At 35.3% G+C, this 26,894-nt stretch overlaps 1 protein-coding gene across 7 annotated transcripts in view; it reads right to left on the bottom strand.

Annotated features, from left to right (window-relative positions):
- The window catches only part of CNTLN (centlein), a 328,541-nt gene that overhangs the window by 171,792 nt on the left and 129,855 nt on the right, over positions 1-26,894 (bottom strand). For all 7 annotated transcript variants that reach the window (XM_067744463.1, XM_067744465.1, XM_067744462.1 and 4 more), the window contains exons 7-8: positions 16,675-16,833; positions 12,716-12,910 (exon numbers count right to left, since the gene is read on the bottom strand). In XM_067744463.1, the coding sequence (XP_067600564.1) occupies positions 12,716-12,910; positions 16,675-16,833 (354 nt within the window). The remainder of the gene's footprint in view (positions 1-12,715; positions 12,911-16,674; positions 16,834-26,894) is intronic.

Genomic DNA, 26,894 nt, shown 5'->3' with positions numbered 1-26,894 from the left:
AAAATCAAGAAGCTCATCAGAATTCCCAGGAGAGAGGGGCCTTCAAGATGGCAGAGGAGTAAAACATGGACATCACCTTCCTCCCCACAAATACACCAAAAATACATCTACATGTGGAACAACTTCTACAGAACACCTACTGAACGCTGACAGAAAAACTCAGACTTCCCAAAAAGCAAGAAAATCCCCACATACCTGGGTAGGGCAAAAAAAAAGAGAAAAAACAAAGACAAAAGAATAGGGACAGGACCTGCACCTCTGGGAGGGAGCTGTAAAGGAGGAAAAGCTTCCACACACTAGGAAGCCCCTTCGCGGGCAGAGACTGCAGATGGTGGAGGGGGGAAGCTTCGGAGCACAAAGGAAAGTGCAGCAACGAGGGTTCAGAGGGCAAAGTGGAGAGATTCCTGCACAGAGGATCAGGGCCAACAAGTACTCACTAGCCTGAGAGGCTTCTCTGCTCACCCGCTGGGGAGGATGGAGGCTGGGAGCTGAGGCTCGGGTTTCGTAGGTCAGATCCTAGGGAGTGGATGGACTGGCTGCGTGAACACAGCTGAAGGGGGCTAGTGCTCCACAGCTAGCTGGGCAGGAGTCTGCAAAAAATTCTGGACCTGCATAACAGGCAAGAGACCATTGTTTTCGGGTGCACGAGGAGAGGGGATTCCTTCCCCGTCTGCCCACAAATGGCAGAGCACCACCTAAGCGAACTCCAGAGATGGGCGCGAGCCATAGCTTTCAGCTCGGACCCCAGAGACAGGCATCAACTGCTAATGCTGCTGCTGCAGCCACCAAGAATCCTGCGTGCAAGCACACAACACTATCCACACCACCCACCCCAGGAGCCTGTGTAGCCCACCACTGCCAGGGTCCCGTGATCCAGGGACAATTTCCCAAGGAGAACACATGGTGCACCTCAGGATGGTACAATGCCATACAGGCCTCTGCTGCCACAGGCTCGCCTAGCATTCCAATTATAACTACTGTTCCCCTCCCACTCCCCAGCCTGAATGAGCAAGAACCCCTAATAAGCCACTGCTTTAACCCCCTCCTGTCTGTGCAGGAAACAGATGCCTGAGGGCAGCCTACATGCAGAGGTGGGGCCAAAACCAAAGCTGAACCCCAGGAGCTGTGCGAACAAAGATAAGAAAGGGATATTTCTCCGTGCAGCATCAGGAGCAGTGGATTAAATCCCCACAATCAACGTGATGTACCCTGCATCTGTGGAATACCTAAATAGACAATGAATCACCCAAGATTGTGGCAGTGGACTTTGGAAGCAATGGTAGACTTGGGGTTTGCTGTCCGTGACTGAATTGTTTCTTATTTTTATGTTTATCTCAGTTTAGTTTTTAGCATTTGTTATCATTGGTGTATTCGTTTATTGGTTTGGTTGTTCTCTTTTTTCTTAATTATTATTTTTAATTTTTTTATATTAATAATTTTTAAATTTATTTATTTATTTTATTTATTTTTTCCCCCTCCCTTTTCTTCTGAGCCGTGTTGCTGACAGGGTCTTGGTGCTCCAGCCTGGTGTCAGGCCTGAGCGTCTGAGGTGGGAGAGCTGAGTTCAGAACACTGGAGCACTAGAGACTTCCCTACCCGATGTAATGTCAATCGGCGAGAGCTCTCCCACAGATCTCCGTCTCAATGCTAAGACCCAGCTCCACCCAATGGCCAGCAAACTCCAGTGCTGGACGCCCTATGCCAGACAACTAGCAAGTCAGGAACACAACCCCACCCATTAGCACAGAGGTTGCCTAAAATCATAGTAAGTCCATAAACACCAAAAAACACACTACCGTATATGACCCTGCCCACCAGAAAGACAAGATCAACCCCAACCACCAGAACACAGGCACTAGTCTCCTCTACCAAGAAGCCTACAGAAGCCACAGAAACTACCTCACTCACTGGGGGCAGACACCAAAAACAACGGGAAGTACAAACCTGCAGCCTGTGAAAAGGAGACACCAAACACAGTAAATTAAATAAAATGAGAAGACAGAGAAATACGCAGCAGATGAAAGAACAAGATAAAAACCCACCGGACCAAACAAATGAAGAGGAAATAGGCAGTCTACCTGAAATACAATTCAGAGTAATGATAGTAAAGATGATTCAAAATCTTGGAAACAGAATGGAGAAAATACAAGAAATGTTTAACAAGGATGCAGAAGAACCAAAGAGCAAACAAACAATGATGAACAACACAATAAATGAAATTAAAAATTCTCTAGAGGGAATCAATAGCAGAATAACTGAGGCAGAAGAACAGATAAGTGACCTGGAAGATTAGATAGAGGAAATAACTGCCATAGAGCAGAATACACAGAAAAGAATGAAAAGAATTGAGGACATTCTCAGAGACCACTGGGACAACATTAAATGTACCTACATTCAAATGATAGGGGTCCCAGAAGAAGAGAAAAAGAAAGGGAATGAGAAAATATTTGAAGAGATTATAGTTGAAAACTTCTCTAATATGGGAAGGAAATATAGTCAATCAAATCCAGGAAGCACAGGGAGTCCCATACAGGATAAATCCAAGGAGAAACATGCCAAGACACATGTTAATCAAACTATCAAAAATTAAATACAAGAAAAAATATTGAAAGCAGCAAGGGAAATGCGACAAATAACATACAAGGGAATCCCCCATAAGGTTAACAGCTGATCTTTCAGCAGAAACTCTGCAAGCCAGAATGAAGTGGCAGGACATATTTATAGTGATGAAAGGGAAGAACCTACAACCAAGATTACTCTACCTAGCAAGGATCTCATTCAGATTTGACGGAAAAATTAAAACCTTTAAAGACAAGTAAAAGCTATGAGATTCAACAACACAAAACCGGCCTTACAAGAAATGCTAAAGGAACTTCTCTAGGCAGAAAACACAAGAGCAGGAAAAGACCTACAACAACAAAACCAAAACAATTAAGAAAATGGTAATAGGAAGTAATATATTGATAATTACCTTAAATGTAAATGGATTAAATACGTCAACCAAAAGACAGAGACTGGCTGAATGGATACAAAATCAAGACCTGTATATATGCTGTCTACAAGAGACCCACTTCACAACTAGGGATACATACAGACTGAAAGTGAGTGGATGGAAAATGATATTCCATGCAAATGGAATTCGGAAGAAAGCTGGAGTATCAATTCTCACATCAGACAAAATAGACTTTAAAATAAAGACTATTACAAGAGACAAAGTGGACACTACATAATGATCAAGGGATCAATCCAAGAAAAAGATATAACAATTGTAAATATTTATGCGCCCAACATAGGAGCATCTCAATACATAACACAAATGCTAACAGCCATAAAAGGGGAAATCGACAGTAACAAAATAACAGTAGGGGACTTTAACACCCCACTTTCACCAATGGAAAAATCACCCAAAATGAAAATACATAAGGAAACACAAGCTTTAAATGACACATTAAACAAGATGGACTTAATTGATATTTATAAGACAGTCCATCCATAAACAACAGAATACACTTTCTTCTCTACTGCTCATGGAACATTCTCCAGGATATATCATATCTTGGGTCACAAATCAAACCTTGGTAAATTTAAGAAAATTGAAAACGTATCAAGTATCTTTTTCCAACCACAACACTATGAGACTAGATATCAATTACAGGAAAAACACTGTAAAAAATACAAACACATGGAGGCTAAACAATATACTACTAAATAACCAAGAGACAACTGAAGAAATAAAAGAGGAAATCAAAAAATACCTAGAAACAAATGACAATGAAAACATGACAACCCAAAACCTATGGGATACAGCAAAAGCAGTTCTAAGAGGAAAGCTTATAGCAATACAATCCTACCTCAAGAAACAAGAAAAATCTCAAATAAACAACCTAACCTTACACCTAAAGCAGTTAGAGAAAGAAGAACAAAAAAAATCCCCAAAGTTAGCAGAAGGAAAGAAATCATAAAGATCAAGTCAGAAATAAATGAAAAAGAAATGAAGAAAACAATAGCAAAGATCAATAAAACTAAAAGCTGGTTCGTTGTGAAGATAAAGAAAATTGATAAACCATTAGGACTTCTCTAGTGGCACAGATGGTTAAGAATCTGCCTGCCAATGCAGGGGACACGGGTTTGAGTCCTGGTCTGGGAAGATCCCACATGCCGCGGAGCAACTAAGCCCATGAGCCACAACTACTGAGACTGTGTGCCACAACTACTGAAGACTGCGCGCCTACAGCCCATGCTTCACAACAAGAGAAGCCACCGCAATAAGATGGCCGCACACCGCAACAAAGAGTATCCCCTGCTCACTGTCACTAGACAAAGCCCGTGCACAGCAATGAAGACCCAATGCAGCCAAAAAATAAATAAATAAATAAAACCTTAAAAAAAAATTGATAAACCACTAGCCAGACTCATCAAGAAAAAAGGGGGGAAGACTCAAATAAACAAATTAGAGATGAAAAAGGAGAAGTAACAACTGACACTGTAGAAATACAAAGAGTCATGAGATTACTACAAGCAACTATATGCCAATAAAATGGACAACCTAGAAGAAATGGACTTCTTAGAAAAGCACAACCTTCTGAGACTGAACCTGCAAGAAACAGAAAATATAAACAGACCAATCACAAGTAATGAAATTGAAACTGTGATTAAAAATCTTCCAATAAATAAAAGCCCAGGACCAGATGGCTTCACAGGCGAGTTCTATCAAACATTTAGGGAAGAGCTAACACCTATCCTCTCAAAGTCTTCCAAACTATAGCAGAGGGAGGAACACTCCCAAACTCATTATACAAGGCCAACATCATCCTGAAACCAAAACCAGACAAAGATGTCACAAAAAAGAAAGCTACAGGCCAATATCACTGATGAACATCGATGCAAAAATCTGCAACAAAATACTAGCAAACAGAATCCAACAGCACGTTAAAAGGATCATACACCATGCTCAAGTGGGGTTTATCCCAGGAATTCAAGGATTCTTAAAAATTCGCAAATCAATGAATGTGATACACCATTTTAAAAAATTGAAGGATAAAAACCATACGATCATCTGAATAGATGCAGAAAAGGCTTTCAATGAAATTCAACACCCATTTATGATAAAAACTCTGCAGAAAGTAGGCATAGAGGAAAGCTACCTCAACGTAATAAAGGCCATGACAAACCCACAGCCAACATCGTTCTCAATGTGAAAAACTGAAACCATTTCCCCTAAGATCAGGAACAAGACAAGGTTCCCCACTCTCACCACTTTATTCAACATAGTTTTGGAAGTTTTAGCCACAGCAATCAGAGAAGAAAAAGAAAAGAAGGAATCCAAATCGGAAAAGAAGAAGTAAAACTGTCACTGTTTGCAGATGACATGATACTATACATAGAGAATCCTAAAGATGCTACCAGAAAATTACTTGAGCTAATAATCAATGAATCTGGTAAACTAGCAGGATACAAAATTAACAAACAAAGATCTCTTGCATTCCTATACACTAATGATGAAAAATCTGAAAGAGAAATTAAGGAAACAATTCCATTTACCACGGCAACAAAAAGAATCAAATACCTAGGAATAAACCTACCTAAGGAGACAAAAGATCTATATGCAGAAAACTAGATGACACTGATGAAAGAAATTAAAGATGATACAAACAGATGGAGAGATATACCATGTTCTTTTATTGGAAGAATCAACATTGTGAAAATGACTATACTAGCCACAACAATCTACAGATTTAATGCAATCCTTATCAAATTGCCAATGGCATTTTTCACAGAACTAGAACAAAAAATTTCACAATTTGTATGGAAACACAAAAAGACCCCGAATAGCCAAAGCAATCTTGAGAAAGAAAAATAGAGCTGGAGGAATCAGGTTACTGGGCTTCAGAGTATACTACAAAGCTACAGTAATCAAGACAGTATAGTACTGTCACAAAAACAGAAATATAGATCAATAAAACAGGATACAAAGCCCAGAGACAAACCCTCGCACATATGGTTACCATATTTTTTTACAAAGGAGGCAAGAATATACAATGGAGAAAAGAAATCCTCTTCAATAAGTGGTGCTGGGAAAACGGGACAGCTATATGTAAATGAATGAAATTAGAACACTTCCTAACACCATACACATAAATAAACTCAAAATGGATTAAAGACCTAAATGTAAGGCCAGACACTATAAAACTCTTAGAGGAAAACATAGGCAGAACACTCTATGACATAAATACAGCAAGATCTGTTTTGACCACCTCCTAGAGTAAGAGAAATAAAACCAAAAATAAACAAATGGGACCGAATGAAACTTAAAAACTTTTGCACAGCAAAGGAAACCATCAACAAGATGAAAAGACAACCCTCAGAATGGGAGAAAATATTTGCAAATGAAGCAACAGACAAAGGATTCATCTCCAAAATATATAAACAGCTCATGCAGATCAATATTAAAAAAACAAACAACACAATCCAAAAATGGGCAGAAGATCTAAATAGACATTTCTCCAAAGAAGACATACAGATGGCCAAGAAACACATGAAAAGCTGCTCAACATCACTAATCATTAGAGAAATGCAAATCAAAACTACAATGAGGTATCACCTCACACCAGTCAGAATGGCATCATCAAAAAATCTCAAACAATAAATGCTGGAGCGGGTGTGGAGAAAAGGGAACCCTCTTGCACTGTTGGTGGGAATGTAAATTGATATAGCCACTATGGAGAACAGTATGGAGGTTCCTTAAAAACTAAAAATAGAACTACCATATGACCCAGCAATCCCATTATTGGGCATATACCCTGAGAAAAGTATCAAGAAGTATCATGTATCACAATGTTCATTGCAGCACTATTTACAATAGCCAGGACATGGAAGCAACCTATGTGTCCACTGAAAGACGTATGGATAAAGAAGATGTGGCGCATATATACAATGGAATATTACTCCATCAAATAAAGAAATGAAATTGACTTATTTGTAGTGAGGTGGATGGACCTAGAGTCTGTCATATGGAGCGAAGTAAGTCAGAAAGAGAAAAACAAATGCTGTACGCTAACACATACATATGGAATCTTAAAAAAAAAATGGTTCTGATGAACCTAGTGGCAGGACAGGAATAAAGATGCAGATGTAGAAAATGGACTTGAGGACACGGGGAGCGGGAAAGGTAAGCTGGGATGAAGTGAAAGAGTAGCACTGACATATATACACTACCAAATGTAATATAGATAGCTAGTGGGAAGCAGCTGCATAGCACAGAGAGATCAGCTCAGTGCTTTGTGACCACCTAAAGGGGTGGGATAGGTAGGGTGGGAAGGAGACACAAGAGGGAGGGGATATGGGGATATATGTATACATATAGCTGATTCACTTTGTTATATATCAGAAACTAACACAATATTGTAAAGCAATTATACTTCAATAAAGTTGTTAAAATTTTTTTTAAATCCCCAGGAAATAGAATATGGATAATAAATAAAGTTTAACCTTAAAAAAAAAAAAAGAAGCTTACCAAACTGCAAGAAGGATGACTACAATGAAAATCATACCTGGGAACATCACAGTTAAAGTGCTTAAAACCAAAGGTTAAATATTCAGGAAAAAAGCCAGCCAAAACTGACAGATCACATTTAAGTGAACAATGAAACAAATTTCCAGTGATACTGTGAGAAACAGTGGAGTCCAGAAGACAGAAAAGTGATGTTTTTAAATTGCTTTTTAAAAATATATAAACAGTCAATTAATCCAGAAAAAGGAAGGAAATGGGAACAGAGGAACAAAAAATAGGACAAATGGAAAACAAATGGTAAGATGGTACACCTAAACCCAACCATATTAATAATTAAATTTAAGTGCACTAATGCTGCAATGAAATGGAAGAAATTGTCAGAATGAATAAAAAACAGAATCTTACTCTGTATACACACTTTAAATATTAAGACACCTATAGATGGAAATTTAAAGAATAAGAAAAAGGTAATCCTCCCATGGAAAATGTAACCATTAAAGAGACTGATTGGCTATATTAACATCATAAAATTGGATTTCAAGTCAACAGAATATTATTATAGTTAAAAGTGACATTTTACAATAGCAAAGGGTTCATTTAATTAGAAAGAAATGACAATCATAAATATATATGCCCCTAATAAAACAGTTTTAAAATACATGAAGCAAAAGTTGACAAACTAAAGGGAAAACAGAAAAATCTACAATCATACTGGAAGATTTTAACACCTCTCTCAGCAACTGAAGCAAAACTGATTTAAAAACTAAGGATAAAAATCACTAAAGACAGAAGATCTGAACACTGTCAACCGCAATGACAAAATTAATATCGATATTTAAGGAACACCCCAGTCAATACCTGCAGATTAAAAATTATTTTCAGGTATAAATAGTACATTCATCAAAACTATATGCTGGACCATACAACAAGTCTCAATAAATTTCCAAATACAGTAATCTTATAGAACACTATCTCTGACCATAATGGAAGTATATGAGAAGTGAATAAAAATAAGATATACAAGGAAAAAACACAAACATTTCAAAAGTAAATAACACATTTTCTAATAACCAAAGGGGCAAAAAGAAAATTACAAGGGAAATTAGAAACATTTCTAACTGAATATTTATTTGTAAAGTTGACAAGCTAATACTAAAAGTTCTATAAAAAAGCAGTAGAGCAAGAGTCTACAGAGCATCCTTGAAAAAGAACAAAGTGACTTGCAGTACCCGCATTTCAAGAGGTACTATACAGCAACATGTATTAGTGGGTATTTTTCTGGACTCTATTCTGTTATACCAATTATTTTGTCAATCATTACGCCAATACCACACCATTTTTTCTTTTTTAGCTTGATAAATAGGTCTCAAAATTGGGTAGTGTTAAGTCCTCCAACTTTATGTTTTACTATTTGGTTGGTCAAAAAGTTCGTTCAGGGTTTTCCATAACATCTTATAGAAAAACCCAAATGAACTTTTTAGCTAACCCAATACTTTATTTTGCTCTTTTAGGTCCCTTGCATTTCCCTATAAATTTTAGAATTGGCTTGTATTTATCTAAAAACTATAGCTTTCTGGAATTTTGATTGGGATTACATAATAAATAGATCAATTTGGGGAGAACTGACATTTTGACAACATTGTATCTTCTGATTCATGAACTTGGCCTAGCTGTCCACTTACATATGTCTTTTAATTTCCCTCTGGTATGTTTTGTACTTTTCATATTTTATCAAATTTATCCTTAATTATTACACAAGTTTTGATATTCTTATAAATGGTCTTTTTCAATTTCAATTTCTAATTATTTGTTTCTAATATTTAGATATATAATTGACTTTTGTAAATTGATGGTATCTTGCAACACTGCTAAATTTTCCTACTATTTCTAGTTGTTTCATCATAGATTCAGTACACTTTGTATACGGATGCTCAGGTTCTGTGAATAAAAAGAGTTTTACTTCCTTATTTCTAATCAGCATGATTTTGTTTCTTGCCTTACTGTACTAGTTAGAATCTCCAGTACAATGTTGAATATAACTGACTTGTTCCTTATGTTAGAAGGAGAGCATTCAGTGTTTAATAAGAAAGAAATATGTTTTATACAAACTCTTCTAGTGAAGTAAAAAAGAGAGAATACTTTGCAATTCATATTAGGACACCATCATCACCTTGATAAAATCTAACAAGAAACATTCAAGGAAGGAAAAGTACAGCCCAATATCCCTCATAAATATAGATGTAAAAATCCTAAGAAAAATATTAGCCAATTGAATCCAGCAATATGAAAATAATAAAACATTACAACAAAGTTAGGTTTATTTCAAAGAATACAAAACTGAATTAATAATTGAAAAACAATCAATGTAATAACCATGTTAACAGAATACATGAGAAAAACCCTAGCATCATCTTAAAAGACATTGTATACAATTAATACCTGTTCATGAAAAAGCTTTCAAACTGTGACTAGATGGGAACTTCCTAATACGATAAACGACATTTACAAAAAACCCCCATAGCATATAGAGTGTTTAAAGGTAAAATACTGTAAGTTTCAAAAAGAAGCAAAACTAATCAATGATGATAGAAGACAAAGCTGGTTACATTGTAGGGGTAGCCACTAATTAGGAACATTATGGAGGTTTACTGAATACTGGTAATATTCTACATCTTGATCTGAGTGGTATTTATATGGATGTGTTCAATTTGTGAAACGTCATTGAGTTAAACACTTAAGGTCTGTACACTTTAGTATTTGTATGTTACACTTCAATAAAATCATTTACAAAAAATTTCAAGTGTTTTCATGAAACTAAATTATCCTTAAAGTTATAGTGCTAAGTGCCAACATGGCCAAGACACTTTACAGAACAGTAAGAAAGTAATCTACCAGATATAAAAACTTACTATGAAGCTATACTGATTAAGATGATGTAACATTATCCAGGAATACAGAGAAAAGAGTCTAGAAAGAAACTCAATATACTGAACTAGGATATATGATAGAGGTAGACCAGCACTACACAAGAAAAAAAGTGGATCATCCAATGGGTTGATTTGGAAAAACTGGCTACTATTTGGGGAAAAATAAATAAATAAAAATGGATCCTTACCTTATACTGTATGTGAAATACAATTCCGAATGAATTATGAACATAAATGACATAAACAAAGCTTTAAAACTTTTTGAAGGAAACAGAGGTGCAAATATTTCCATATTTGGGGTAGGGAAGAATTTCTTAAATGAGCTCTAAGTATAAAAGATTAAATTTTCTAAATTAAAGTTAAGAATTTCTGTTTATCATATGACATGTTAAAGAAAATGAAAAGACAAGGTACACACTGAGAGAAGATACTTGCCACACATTTAACTTACTAGAGATTAATATCAAGGACATTTAAAGAACTTTTACAAATCAATAAGAAAAAAATCCAGTACAAGAATGGATAAAAGACATAAATAGACATTTTGCAGAGGAGGGCACTCACTTGACTAGTAATTGTAGGAAATACAGCCAAATGCATTGTTGATATGAGTAAAATTGATGAAAACCACTTTGAAAAATAAGTGACCAGTATTTTGTGAAAGTTTACATTTTCACACCCTAGACCTAGGATTTCCATTCTGAGATAGTTAATCCACAAAAATGCATGCAGGTGTGTACTAAGAGTCATGTACAAAAATGTCAATTGCAGCATTATTCATAACAGCAAAAAACTGGAAATAACCCTAATACTCATCTACAAATGAATGGACAAGTAGTTATGATATAATCACATATAACAGAATATTTTATATCAGTCAAAATAAATGAAGTTATACAAAACATCATAGATGAATCTTAACACAGTGATGAGTCAAAATTGCCAAATCCCAGGAAACAATACAATTTGAAACATTTTTATAAATGGCAAAACTAAACAATATTCTATTTCCTCATAAATTTATATGAGATAAAACTTTCTAAAAAATAATCAAAATGATCAATAGTTCAGTAGTTACCTCTGGTGAGAGAATCAGGGTACCAGTAAAGGGTGAAGGATACAAGTAGATATAAGTTATTAGTAATTTCCTACCCTTGAATTAGTTGGTGGGACCAACAGTGTTTATTATAACAAAAAAGTAACAATTAAAATAAATATGCATGTAACATAATACTGTGTCATGATACAAATCTTATGACTAACCCAATTCTGTGCACCTGATGTCCAAAAAATTCAATATAATACAGTACAAATGAAAAAATCTTATGTTTGAGTTGTTAGCAAGACAAAATATGCTGGGTTGAAAAATTACTGGATCATTAAAGTTAAAGGATCATTAATAAACATTTAAGCTCCCAATTACGTACTTGTGTTAATTTCATTTCTTTAAATTCTAACACTTAAAGAAGTACTGAGTGCCTTAAAAACAAATAACTTTATAGGAATAAGATTGTTTTATAATACATATTTAGAGATGACAGTTACCTTGAAAATTATCTAAAAGAGGTACCACTGGATATTTTCTATGTGACAGGCTCTGCATTTGACATGCATTATACCTCATTAATCCTCACAAAACTCTTATGACAAAGATACTATTAATATCAACATTTTATTTGTGAAGAAACTTTGGCTAAAGGGTTAAGAAATTTGCTCAAGTTCACAAAGGTCACAGGCAAAGCTATAATTTGATCCCAGGTTTATTTGAATCCTGAATCTGCATATTTATCTATACATTTGTACTACCTCACTTAATAGGACAAGAATAGGTAGAAACGTCAACTGATCTGTCCAAAATCATATATCAAGATAGTGATAGAACTGGGATTAAATGGTATTAACTACCACATACCAGGAATTATGGCAAGTACTTTTATGCGACTTTCTATTCAATACTCTTCTCATTCCATTACCCCATTCAATAAAACGTCTCGAAGTGGACATGACCTATTAATTTCCTCTTCATTATCATATATCAGCCAAATGTTTCATCCCAATAACTATACCAGATACACCCTGTGTTTCTATATGCATTTCTATATGAATCCACATTGTATATAATATTTATGTCTACAGAGTACAAAAAATAGCACAACATAAATCTGCCACACTTATATTCTAATATATGCAAATTTATTCAATTTTTGTGTTTTAGTCAATTATACTAGAAAATTTAATATGATATTATACTGGGTAACATTTTTAGAAAATGTCTCACCTGTTCTGAGTGGTCTGAATCACATTCTTGAGGTAAAGGATAGAGTGCTCCTTGTGACTCCTGAAGCTTTTCTTTTAATTTAGCGTTTTCCCGCTCTTTTTGAAATAGCTTATCCTGAAGATTAACAACACTTTGTCGGAGCATAGCTTCACTTGATTTTGTGGTTTCAAACCAAATATGTAACTCATTGTAAAGCTGTTTCAAAACATATATCCAAATTTATTAATAATCAATAAAATAGTTATGTCTATATATTTACACATATGGTCTATATATGACATACTTATGGCCTCAAGTTATTTTAATAGTCTAAGAGGAAAACAATATAAAAACATATGGGAAACTAAATGATATAATCACATACCAATACAAAACTCCAACTGACGTTAAAAAGACAAGATGTTCTATTGGCCAGTTGTAATACAGGGGTGCAAACATTTTAAGCTAGCTATGTTAATCTTCATGATAAAGAACTGATTTAAGCTGTGAGAGGTGAAGAATAAAGGCAGTAAAAAGGTCATCTATGCAGATAACTGGGGGAAGAGATTTCAGGCAGTGGAACCCAGTGCAAAGACCTTGAGGGTGAAGAATACCTGGTATGTTCAAGTGAAAAAACAAAGTTAAATGTGGCCAAAGCAGAGAGATTAAGAAGCGAAGGCAAAGATGAGATCAGAGGGGTAATGCAGAGCCAGATCATGTAGAGTCTCACAGGTTGTAGTAAGGACTTCGGCTTTTACTTTTAATCAGACAAGAAACCAGTGGAGGTAATTTAAGAGAGGAATGACCTGATTTGACTTACTAAGTTTTAGCAAGAACATTCTGGCATCTATGTTGAGAATAAACTCAAAGTGGGTAAGGTCGGGAGCAAAGAAACGAAGTAGGAAACTACTGCAAACATTCAGGTAATGCAAGTTAGTGGTCACAGCAGGGGTAGTGGGAAGTAGTAGGATTCCAGACACCCTCTGAAAGCAGGGCAAACAATAGCTTAGTTTTGAACATGTGAAGTCTGAGATGCCCGTTAGGCATCAAGTTAAAAGATGCTAAGTAGGCGATTAGATATACTCTTTCCTAGAGTTCAGGGAAGAGATCCAGAGCAGATAATCAAATCTGGGAGTGATCAGCATATAGACAGTATGGTTTTGAAAGCCTAGGTGAGTAGATAAAATCACCTAGGGTATGAATTTAAAGAGAGGGAAAAAAAAGAGGTCCTAAGATTTTGGCTTGGAACATTTTAACATTTAGAGGACAGGGTGACTAAGGAAGACTAGAAAGCAACAGAAAAGAAACAGCTAGAAACTGAAAGAAGAAAATCATACAACTGTTATATGCTGTAAGCCAGAAGGGAAAAAAAGGGTTTCAAAGGATAGAGTCATCAACTGTGACAATGTTGCTGGTAAGTGAGGTAAGATGAAGACTGCTAAAAGATTACTGAATTCAGCAATATGGGAGTCACAAATGATTCTGAAAAGAGAAATTTTAGTGGAGTGAAAGGGGCAAAAACTTGATTGGAATAGGTTCAAAAGAGAATGGAAGAAGAGAACTTTGAGACAAGTTAACTCTTGCAAGGAATATTGCTGGAAAAGGAAAGAAAGGAAGGGAAGGAAAGGAATATAGTAAGGTCAAGACAGGTTTTTTGTTGTTGCTTAATTGTTTTGGTCTTCCATGCAGATCAGAGACACAACAGCATGTTTTTATGTGGTTAGAAATGATCCAGTAGGGAAAACTGACACTGTAGAAGAGATGTGGAATGCCTCCTTCTGAAGTTTATAAAAAAAAAGTTGAGGAGGGAGACCTCAGTAATCAAATTATACTCTGGTAAATCCACGCTGTACTTTACATGTTTCTGTTGGAGCATGGGGAGGAGGAGGAGAGCAAGAGCTATACATACTGTCATGGAAATATACTCAAGGCATATTATTTGAAAACAGCAAGTTAACGAACAGTAAGGATAGGATAAATTAATTAATATTAAAAATGTAAGATACCTAGATTGGTGATATGTGTATATGTACACAGACACAGTATATAATGCATGAAAAGGTCTGGAATGACTACTCAGATGATTACCCCTGGGGAGGGGAATGAAATGAACTGGGATGAGTGGAAGAGAACTCAAATCTGTTATATTAGCATTATCAGTACTTCTATATCATTTCAAATTTTTATAATAATATATTTATGTAATTCTTATATAATTAAAAAGATGAAATAATTTTAAAATATTCTGTTCTTCTAGAGGGACTCTAGGATACACTCTCAAATATTAAGAGCAGTAAAGTCTGGGGCAATGGCTTCAGGCAGGAGGGCAGAGAACTTTATTTTTTTATACGCTTCTGAATTTTTTGAAAATTTATCACAAGCATGTATTACTTTGGTAATAATCACTTCAAATAAAAATGCTTAAGTATTCAGTTGTTTGAAATGATATAGAATCTACAAAAGTTCTCAGGTAGGGTATTAAAAAAATGGTTGCTCTCTGCAAAGGCTGCTAAGGAGGATCAACCAAAAAGTAGAATTAAGGCTGAAACAATTTATCTTAAATTTTAAGTTAAGCAAAGCTGAAAAAGGAATCTTAGAACAAAAGATTCAAAAAGTAAATAGCAAAGGAAACACTGCCTTTTTCTTCCACCTTACCAAGTTCTCTCTTGCTAACTGAGAGGAGAAACAGCAAAGTATTTGCACATGAGAGAAAAGAGTTATGAACTTTATCAACAAGCAACCCTAAAGACATATTTTAATATAACTTGCCATGGGTTAGGGACTTTCAAGCAAAAATCAAGAAAGAGAAAGAAAGGTTTGCGTTAAACACCTACACAGTGAAAAAGAGAAAAGAGTTAAAGTTACTAATAAGGTCCAATTTTTCAAGTCAATTTATCAACGGAGTCTGGTTTAGAAACAAAAGCATAATGGGCAATCCCGCTGTATAAAACAAAAAGGTGGAGCTGTTCTATTCAAAGTGGAGAGGATGGACACTACCCTGATGCTTGGTGTCATCCTCGTCCTGACAGAAACTCGAAGGAAACACAGAATTTAGTCGAAAAACCACAGTTACAAAGCATCATTTGAAAGTATGTGTTTAAAGTTTACTTAATAGTTATTTATTTCATATTAATGATAGATGTTGAATTTCCACAGTGCTTTTTTAGGAGAAGAGTAAGCTTAGACAGAAATAATCCCCAAATAACATAGACTGCACCATTTAACCTCTCTAAGCCTTGGCTGCCTCAACTATTAAGAGGAAATAACATCAATCTCATAGGGTTGATCTGTGTAGAAAATAAATTATTTCTATAAATGTGTACACCACACAAAACATAAAGAATTCAATAAAAGTGTTTTTTAATTACTAGCTGTAAGTATTGCTGCTGTGTCAGCATACCTAAATATCTGGGTAAGCCTTCTTGAGGGGCTCCTTAAACAACTGTAAAGTAAAATGACTACTTAAAAGAAACACACAAAATAAAGAGAAAGATCCTTGGAAAATATTGATCCTAAAGACCTCATCAGCATACCCATTTGTGTTTGTGCAGATTTGCCAATAAAATAATGTGCAAATTCTATAACTGAAAGACTGCTTTAGGTCATAAACTAGAATCATACTTGTTGAATAATTTCTCATCATAGAAGGCTGAATAATCCCATTCTCCAAATCCTTCCTGGTTTGAGGACTACAGTTCTAGTATGTTTCATAGTAGATATCAAAACTCCAATTTATAAAAACAATATCCTACAGAATAAATTTGCATGTATATTTTAAATGTTTCGGCCTTAACAGCCATAAAAATACTCACATAATTTTGAATATTACCAAATTGAATCATATTTCATTTTTAATTTTGAAGAAGCAATATAAAAGGGAGTAATAAAGCAATATTGAAATGTGCAAAAATTTGAATTCTATATATTTTTATAAGTTCACACATATAAATTTACATTTTTATGACAGAATAAAAGCGTACTTTTTGATATGATATACTTTCAGCTGTGTGAACATCTTCCTGGTTCCTCAGTACCTTCTGTGTGTCCATATTCAGAAGCTGAAGCTGTTGGATCAGTTCTGCTTGCTGTGCTGTATGTGCACTGTTCTGTTTGTACAGATTCTGCAGCTCCTGCAACTCCTTCCTGTGCAAAGCAAGCAATAGAGAGAAGCATGAATAAAGATCATCTTAGTTAAATAATTTTGTTCATCTAAAGTTATAGATCGGCCTCCAGTTTTTTCATCTATTATTTTTTACTGCAGGCAAACATATTAACAAGAGAAATAACATATGAAGTATTTAATATTTATCACATACACCTAGAAAGTATTGATAGAACTACTATGACTTTCAAAGCCAAATACTTATCAATTTTCTTTTATAGCTTGATAGTAATAAAAACCCTGGATATACAGTCATACTACCACCTTCTTATTGAAATTAAGTTACACTTCAGTTCCAAGAATTAATAAGCACTGATGCCAACTATCAGATAGTTCTGAATACAGGGTAACTCAACCTTTCATTTTATATTATATAGAAACTTAAATGTATTAAAAAGAATCCCAAAAGGTAAATTAAGTTTTCAAACAAAAGTTCCTTAAAGCACCACTAGTTTGTCACCTCAGGGGCCTAGGCTGGGATTCCTGTGACTCCTCTTGAAGGAAATGATGAGGTTTTTTGTCAGAAGGAAGGAGAGCAATACAAGGTGAAATCACTCCTTGCAACCCACCCAGGGTAAACTTGGTAAGCAGAAGGACAAATGAACTGGAGTGACAGTCTTCATGGCCCTAAGGGTCCAGGAAAACCACACCTCTGGGATAGAGGTTTCCAGATTCCTGTGGTGGTGAATCCTGTGTGATACAGGTCATATAAAACTGGAAAATATGTTGTAAAATAAATTTGAAGAGAAAGATATTTATAGAGATGTATTTCACAGAAGTATACATTATAGTATATATTTTGGAGACTATTTTTAATGGAGACTGTTCTTTACTTATAACCTCAAACTGGTGATTCATTCACATAAGATAAATCTTAAAAGAAAGAAGAAACATAAAAGATATGCAGACAGTTGTTGAACATGGATGAATATTAATATGGGAGAAATGAGCTCTGCTTATTTATTTATTTATTTTTAATTTCTATTTTGGTTTTTTTTTGCCTTGCCACATGGCTTGCAGAATCTCAGTTCCCTGACCAGGGATTGAACCCAGGCCACAGCAGTGAAAGCGCCGAGTCCTAACCACTGGACCACCAGGGAATTCCGGAACTCTGCTCTTTTACAGGTTTAGAGTATTAATATTCTCCAGATACAACAGAAACCCCTGAACCCACACAGATAGATGTACATACACCATCTGCCTTCGTCCTTTTGATATAACAAAAACAGCACAGACTAGGTAGTTTACAAAAACCAGAAAGTTATTTCTCACAGTTGGGGAGGCTGGAAGTTAGAGATCAAACTGCCAGCATAGTCAAGTGAGGACCCTCTTCCAGGTCGCACACTTATTGTTACATCCTCATACGGTGGAAGGCACTCGGGGGCTCTGAGAGGTCTTTTTTACAAGAGGGTTCTACCCTCATAACCGAAGCACCTCCTTAAGGACCCCACCTCCTAATGCCATCACATTAGGCATTAGAATTTCAACATATGAATTTTGGGTGGACACAAACATTTAGACTATAGCACTTTTTTTCTGTAACTATTCAAGAAACTGAAACCTGTAGAAAATAATAGTCCAAAAATGGGGGAAGGGAAAGAAGAGAATCAATAATGATACATGCCTTAAGAAAATATAATACAAGAGAGGGAGAGAAGAGACACATAGTAATGATTCTTGCTGAGTATTGTCATTTTTCAAGAATAACACTGGCAAGAATTATCAAAGGAGATAGGCAGTAGCTGTAGAATAAAATTCCATCAGCACAGATAGTCAAGATATGTGTTAGCCAAGAGACCTAAGTAAATGTTGCGTTTAGAAAGGAGACATGATGAAGATAATACATATCATCTTTCAATACAATATAAAACACAGAAAACGTTCTCCTCTAATAATAGAAGATAATTTTTCTTAAAGAGAGGGCCAGAATCAGTCATTGGCTTGGATTTAAGGGTCATCTGGAACAAAATATATGTATCTTTAATCAGAAGAAACACTTGAGTTGGGAGATGTTCATACTATGAGACAGTTGGGGAGTAAAAACCAACTAAGAGAAGAGCATATTCTTGTCTCTCATCTTGTGCTATTTTCTGGGCATACTCTCAGTAAACGGAATGGAAGCATAATTTTATATTATGTATAAATGTTTCTTTCTTTGTGTCTTCTCACACCACCATCTGAAAAGTAGATGAGATAGAATGTACAACAATGTTGCAAATATGAAAGTGGAAACTGATCAGTATCAAAGTAAGCTGCAAATAAGGCTTTGGAAACATACATCTGGACCGCTGGAAAACACTGAACTTGTGTAGACCTATCTTCATTTGAAAATAAGTAAAGAAAAACAAACAGGAATTATTTAAAAGGAGTGCTTAGAATTAAGAAAAAAGAAGTTTTATTGTGCATACTCAGAGGAAAATTATACCTCTGAGTAGGAGTTACTGAAGGAATTATAAGAAAGGTCTAGAAAATGTATGAAAAAGAAACCATTGCACTTCTCTTAATTATCTCAATAGAAAGTCAAGATGTGAAGATAATCTTAACAAAAATGTCTGTGAAGGTAGGGACTTTTGTGCTCACTGCTATAAAGGGACAACCTAGCATAGTTCCTGTAGCCTATTAAATATTGGTTGTTGTCTTAGACACATCTTATATACCTCTTCAGATTCAGCTCACCAGCCTCCTAGATTCTTAATCCCTTGCTCTGCCTCAGACTATTAACTACCACTTAAGCCTATAACATTTATGCAGCTATGTGGCTCCATCACTTGAGGTCAACCAGCTGCATGCCTAGCATATTTGTCTCCTTGTACCACTTCCAGATTAGGATAAAATGCTACAACACAGGCATGGTATAAGCAGCAAACTTTGATCAATGGAAGATAAAACACAAGAAGTTTTTTTGTTTGTCTTTTTTGTTTTTTCTATCTGATGGATTGCTATAGGGCATGGTTTCTTTCTATAGTCTGTCCAGAATCAACCTGAGTGTCTAATTCAATGCACCTGATGTCTCTTCATGGCTCATCATGAAGCAGTGGCCAGCACAATGATGTGTTTCCTTGAATTACTCTTTATCCTTCCCTGCCTCAGATTATTCTTCTCTCACTCACTCTGCCTTGGAATTGAATCTCTCAAGCAAGTAATCAGTAACCTTCACTCAGCCTCTGTTTTCTAGGATATATGGGATAAGACAGTTGTTGAATGGATGAAATGATAAGGATAACATAAAGAAGAAAGATTGTTAAGAAAGAAAGATGTCATAATAGCATTAAAATCCATAATGAGAGAAGTTATGAGGCAAACCAAAACTATGGAAAGTAAAATTAATTGGTAGGTTCAAACTTGAGAAGTTTCTCCAAACACGGATTAAAAAGAATAAAGGAAAGGGTGAAAGGGTAGGTTGAGCTAAGACGATGCTGAGAACCAACGACACTTCTTCCCATCTCAAGAAGAATGTTGTGTCCGGTCTTACATTTAGGTCTCGAATCCATTTTGGGTTTATTTTTGTGTATGGGGTTAGGGAGTGTTCTAATCTCATTCTTTTACATGTAGCTGTCCAGTTTTCCCAGCACCACTTATTGAAGACACTGTCTTTTCTCCATGTATATCTTTGCCTCCTTTGTCATAGATTAGTTGACCATAGGTGCGTGTGTTTATCTCTGGGCTTTCTATCTTGTTCCATTGATCTATGTTTCTGTCAATATTATGACATAGTATGAGTGTGTTTCATGTCTGGTAATTGCAATCATTGTTGCTTTTGTTGTGGTCATCCATTTACAATGCTTGGTGTCAGTTTATTTCTCTCTTGTAAAAATAAAATACAGTGTGTGTGTGTGTGTGTGTGTGTGTGTGTGTGTGTGTGTGTGTGAAAATAAATAAATAAATACTTTTTAAGATTAAAAAAAAGAAGAAGAATGTTAAGCTGATTAAAAATACTGTATTGCTCAGTTACAGTGATGTTTACTAAGGGATTGAATAAGCCATAGGAGAAATTAGGAATATCCCTTTAGACATCAAATTTGATAGCAAAGACTGACAAAGGGTTTCAGACAGCATCTATAGGTTATTTTGCAGTTACCAAAAAAAAAAAAACCAAAACGTACTGTTACAAAAACAAAGATTTGCTTGCTCACATTACATGTGGCTCTCCCCTATCCTAAGACCCAAACTGGAGCAGTAGACGGCATTAGTAATATGCCACTCTAATGGCAGAGGGCAAAAAGTAAAGGCAATTCAAGCAATGACTCTTTTAAAACACTTGCCAGGACATGATATACATCACTTTCACACTCATTCCACAGGCCACGTGGCTAAATCTGATGTTAATGGAGGAGAAAGCATACTCCAGCAACAGAGAAGGCCCTGGTAAAAATGGGCCTTTAAGGTGAATCAAAATTGAGTATAGGAATAAACACATCAAGAGTAAAAAGTTTAGTGAAGAGCACTGAAGCAATACAGAAAACTAAGTCTAAATATCTTTAGGCACTGTGGTTATGCATGAGGAGATAAAGGTTATAAATCCTGAGATGCAAAATGAGAAGGAGTTAAAATGGTTGAATGTATGTCCTATTTTACTAAGTGTACATAGCAGGGTATCAAATCCAATTCAAGATGAAATGTAGTTTTTTTTAAAAAAAAACATAATTACATCAACCTCCAAAGTTTTTTTCATGCCATTTCTTTCTTAGTTTTAGAAAAATAGTTAGTGGTTCTTATAGAGAAGAAAAAATTATCTGAGATTTAATAATTCTTTCAATTTCACTTCAGTGTCTATTGTTCCATTATATCACAAAAACTGAAGTTATCACTTATTAGAAAAACATGTTCGGGACTTCCCTGGTGGTCCAGTAGGTAAGACCCCATGCTCCCAATGCAGGGGGCCTGGGTTCAATCCCTGGTCAGGGAACTAGATCCTGCGTGCATGCAGCAGCTAAGAGTCCTCATGCCACAACTAAGAAGTCTGCATGTCGCAACTAAGAAGCTTCATGCTTCAACTAAGAAGTCCGCATGCCACAATGAAGATCCCATGTGCTGCAACGAAGACCCGATGCAGCCAAAAACAAACAAACAAAAATGTTCAATACAGTCCCTTTTATCTAAGAACTTGTTTACCTACTCTTCAATCTATAAATATGTGTTGAGAAAAATATAGAACGATTCTAATAAAATTTTAATGGCTATTATTCCTCTGGGGTTGTATTTTAACTCTAATTTTTTCCCTCTATCTTCTTTGTACTTTTCCGTACTACATGTATTTTCTTATAATTCACATGTATCATTATACCTAAACAATTATGTACTTAGTTTGTTACCATATAAATATAACCCCCCAAAAAGAATAGCAATATTAATTTCAGAGGAATTAAAACTCAAGGCAAAAAATATTATACAGAAAAAAGTAAAAAGTACAATTCACAGTAAAATCAAAATAACTTTGTTGGACACTTTACCTACCAAATCATAACACATCAAAACAGAATAGCACAGCAAAAACAACAAGTAATAAAAGGAAAATCAGTAGGAAACTATAGGGGAAAGAAAGATTCCATTTAAAACAGTAACAAAAACCATGAAAGAGCTAGGAATAAAAATTTAAGAAGAAAGGTCAAAACCAGCATAAGGAACAAAACATTTCATAAGGACAGAAAGGTACTGAAACAAATGTAATGGCACTCCCATTCTCTGGGACAAAAAAACTGACATCATCAAGAGGGCAATTCTCCTTCAGTTTGCTTTTAAATTTGATGCCATAATAAAATAGCAAACAAGAAATAAGCCAGTTTAACCTAAAGTTTATATGGAAAAATTAATTAAGCAATAAATGTCCAGGAAAGCTCTGAAAAAGAGCAGAAATGGAGAATGCACCACCTATTCTCTTATCCAATATTCATCATCTCTACACTATTACTCTCTGTACTCTAGACTACAATCTAGCCTGAGAGGCCAACTTCCACAGACTATATTACATTGGCTCCCTTTCTTCTGGGTTTATATTTGAGTAGCTGAAAGTGCTGGTCCATGATTAGAGGGTAAAGGAAAAAGAGGTCAAGGTATTTCTTTCCCTATCTCCCTCTCCAATGAGCCACAGTTGGCAGTGTCTCTGTTCCTGTATCTAAGAATACTTCTCCTATTAGTCAGCCTCTCTCCCAGGGCTAGACTTCTCACAGAGATCCAGTAAAAGCTTCTCTCCTTGCCCCTTCTGGCCTGGGAGTAATAATAGTTTCCTGTTGCTGATAATTTGTATTCCTCTGAATCTCAATATCTATTTGGAGAGAATAGACATCTTTATCATACTGAGTCTTGCAAATCATGAACTCTGTATTTATCTGTACATACTAGACTTTCTATTTCTCTCAATAATGTTTTACAGATCTCTGTATAAAGGTAACATATCTTTCATTATATTTGCTGTTCATATTTTTACCTATATTATAAATTATATTCTTTTTAAGTCTATTTCCTAATTTTTGTGCTGGCATAAAAAATGCATTTGAATTTTCTACACTGACCTTGTATCTACCAAGTGTGCTAAATCCACGTTATTAATTTTAGAAATCTTTCTATAAATTTTTTTTGGGTTTGCTATGTTAATTACTCATATATAGGCAAATAACTAGGTCTTTATCTTTCATTTCCAGTTTTTTTAATTTAAATTTTATTTATTTTTTTATAAACCAGGTCTTCTTAGTTATCTATTTTATACATATTAGTGTATAGTCAATCCCAATTCATCCCACCCCCACCCCCGACTCTTGCTTTCCCCCACCTTTGGTGTCCATACATTTGTTCTCTACATCTGTGTCTCTATTTCTGCCTTGCAAACCAGTTCATCTCTAGCATTCTTCTACATTCCACATATATGCATTAATATATGATATTTGTTTTCCTCTTTCTAACTTACTTCACTCTGTATTACAGACTCTAGATCCATCCATGTCTCTACAAATGACCCAATTTTGTTCCATTTTATGGCTGAGTGATATTCCACTGTATATATGTACATCTTCTTTATCCATTCGTCTGTTGATGGGCATTTAGGAAGCTTCCATGATATGGCTATTGTAAATATTGCTGCAATGAACATTGGGGTGTATGTTTCTTTTTGAATTATGGTTTTCTCTGAGTATATGCCCACTAGTGGGATTGCTGGGTCATATGGTAATTCTTAGTTTTTCAAGGAACCTCCATACTGTTCTCCATAGTGGCTGTATCAATTTACATTCCCACAAACAGTGCAAGAGGGTTCCCGTTTCTCCACACCCTCTCCAGCATTTGTTATTTGTAGATTTTCTGATGATGCCCATTCTAACCAGTGTGAGGTGATACCTCATTGTAGTACTGATTTGCATCTATCTAGTAATTAGTGATGTTGAGCATCTTTTCATATGCCTTTTGCCCATTTGTATGTCCTTTAGGGACAAATGTCTATTTAGGTATTCTGCCCATTTTTTGATTGGGTTGTTTGTTTGTTTAATACTGGGCTGCATGAGCTGTTTATGTATTTTGGAGATTAATCCTTTGTCCGTTGCTTCGTTTGCAAATATTTTCTCCCATTCTGAGGGTTGTCTTTTCATCTTCTTTATAGTTTCCTTTGCTGTGCAAAAGCTTTTAAGTTTCATCAGGTCCCATTTCTTTTATTTTCGTTTTTATTTCCATTACTCTAGGAGGTGGATCAAAAAAGATCTTGCTGTGATTTATGTCAAACAGTGTTCTTCCTATGTTTTCCTCTAAGAGTTTTATAGTGTCTGCTCTCACATTTAGGTCTTTAATCCATTTTGAGTTTATTTTTGTGCAGGGTGTTAGGGAGTGTTCTAATTTCATTCTTTTATACGTAGCTGTCCAGTTTTCCCAGCACCACTTGTTGAAGAGACTGTCTTTTCTCCATTGTATATCCTGGTTTCCTTTGTCATAGATTAGTTGACCATAGGTGCATGGGTTTATCTCTGGGCTTTCTATCCTATTCCATTGACCTATATTTCATTTCTGTTTTTGTGCCAGTATCATATTGTCTTCATTAATGTAGCTTTGTAGTATAGTCTGAAGTCAGGAAGTCGGATTCCTCCAGCTGTTTTTTTCACTCAAGATTGCTTTGGCTATTCGGGGTCTTTTGTGTCTCCATACAAATTTTAAGATTTTTTGTTCTAGTTCTGTAAACAATGTCATTGGTAATTTGCTAGGGATATCACTGAATCTGTAGATTGCTTTGGGTAGTATAGTCATTTTCACAATATTGATCCTTCCAGTCCAAAAACATGGTATATCTCTCCATCTGTTTGTATCACCTTTGATTTCTTTCATCTGTGTCTTATAGGTTTCTGAGTTCAGGTCTTTTACCTCCTTAGGTAGATTTATTCCTCTTGTTGCAATGGTAAATGGGATTGTTTCCTTAATTTCTCTTTCTGATCTTTTGTTGTTATTGAATAGGAACGCAACAGATTTCTGTGCATTAATTTTGTATCCTGCAACTTTACCAAATTCATTGATTAGCTCTAGTAGTTTTCTGGTCACATCTTTAGGATTATCTATGTATAGTATCATGGCATCTGTAAACGGTGACAGTTTTACTTCTTTTCCAACTTGTATTCCTTTTATTTCTTTTTCTTCTCTGATTGCTGTGGCTAGGACTTCCAAAAGTATGTTGAATAATACTAGCGAGAATGGATATCCTTGTCTTGTTCCTGATCTTAGAGGTAATGTTTTCAGTTTTTCAACACTGAGAATGATCTTTTCTGTAGGTTTGTCACATATGGCCTTCATTATGTTGAGGTGGGTTCCCACTATACCTACTTTCTGGAGAGTTTTATCATAAATGGGTGTTGAATTATGTCAAAAGCTTTTTGTGCATCTATTGAGATAATCATATCATTTTTATTCTTCAATTTGTTAATATCGTTTTTATTCTTCATTGATTGATTCGCGTATATTAAAGAATCCGTGCATCCCTGATATAAATCCCATTTGATCACGGTGTATGACCCTTTGAATGTGTTGTTGTATTCTGTTTGCTATCATTTTGTTGAGAATTATTGCATCTATATTCATCAGTGATATAGATCGGTAATTTTTTTTTGTAGTATCTTTGTCTTGTTTTGGTATCAGGGTAACAGTGGCCTTGTAAAATGAGTTTGGGAGTGTTCCTTCCTCTGCAATATTTTTGGAAGCTTTTGAGAAGGATCTGTGTTAGCACTTCTCTAAATGTTTGATAGAATTCGCCTGTGAAGCCATCTGGCCCTGGACTTTTGCTTGTGGGAAGATTTTTAATCAGTTTCAATTTCATTACCTATGATTGGTCTGTTCATATTTTCTATTTCTTCCTGGTTCCATCTTGGAAGGTTATTGCTTTCTAAACATTTGTCCATTTCTTCTAGGTTGTCCATTTTATTGCTATAGAGTTGCTTGTAGTAGTCTCTCATAATGCTCTGTGTTTCTGCAGTGTCCATTGCAACTTCTCCTTTTTCATTTCTAATTTTATTGATTTCAGTCCTCTCCCTCTTTCTTGATGAGTCTCACTAAAGGTCTGTCAATTCTGTTTATATTCTCAAAGAAGCAGCTTTTAGTTTTATTGATCTTTGCTATTGTTTTCTTGTTTCTATTTCATTTATTTCTGCTCTGATCTTTATAATTTCTTTCCTTCTACTAATTTTGGATTTTGTTTGTTCTTCTTTCTCTACTTCCTTTAGGTGTAAGGTTAGATTGAGATTTTTCTTGTTTCTTGAGGTAGCATTGTTTTGCTATAAACTTCCCTCTTAGAACTGCTTTTGCTGCATCCCATAGGTTTTGGGTCGTCATGTTTTCGTTGCCATTTGTCTCTAGATACTTCTTGATTTCCTCTTTGATTTCTTCAGTGATCTTTTGGTTATTTAGTGATGTATTGTTTAACCTCCATCTGTTTGTGCTTTTTAAGTTTTTTTCCCTGTAATTTATTTCTAATTTCAGTGTTGTGGTTGGAAAAGATCCTTGGTATGATTTCGATTTTCTTACATTTAGCAAGGCTTGATTTGTGACCCAAGATTTGATCTACCCTAGACGATGTTCCAT

This window comes from Pseudorca crassidens, chromosome 7, assembly GCF_039906515.1.
Source record: "Pseudorca crassidens isolate mPseCra1 chromosome 7, mPseCra1.hap1, whole genome shotgun sequence".
NCBI lineage: Eukaryota > Metazoa > Chordata > Mammalia > Artiodactyla > Delphinidae > Pseudorca > Pseudorca crassidens.
Note: the sequence above shows the minus strand (reverse complement) of the source record. Positions and strands in the feature narration are given on the sequence as shown.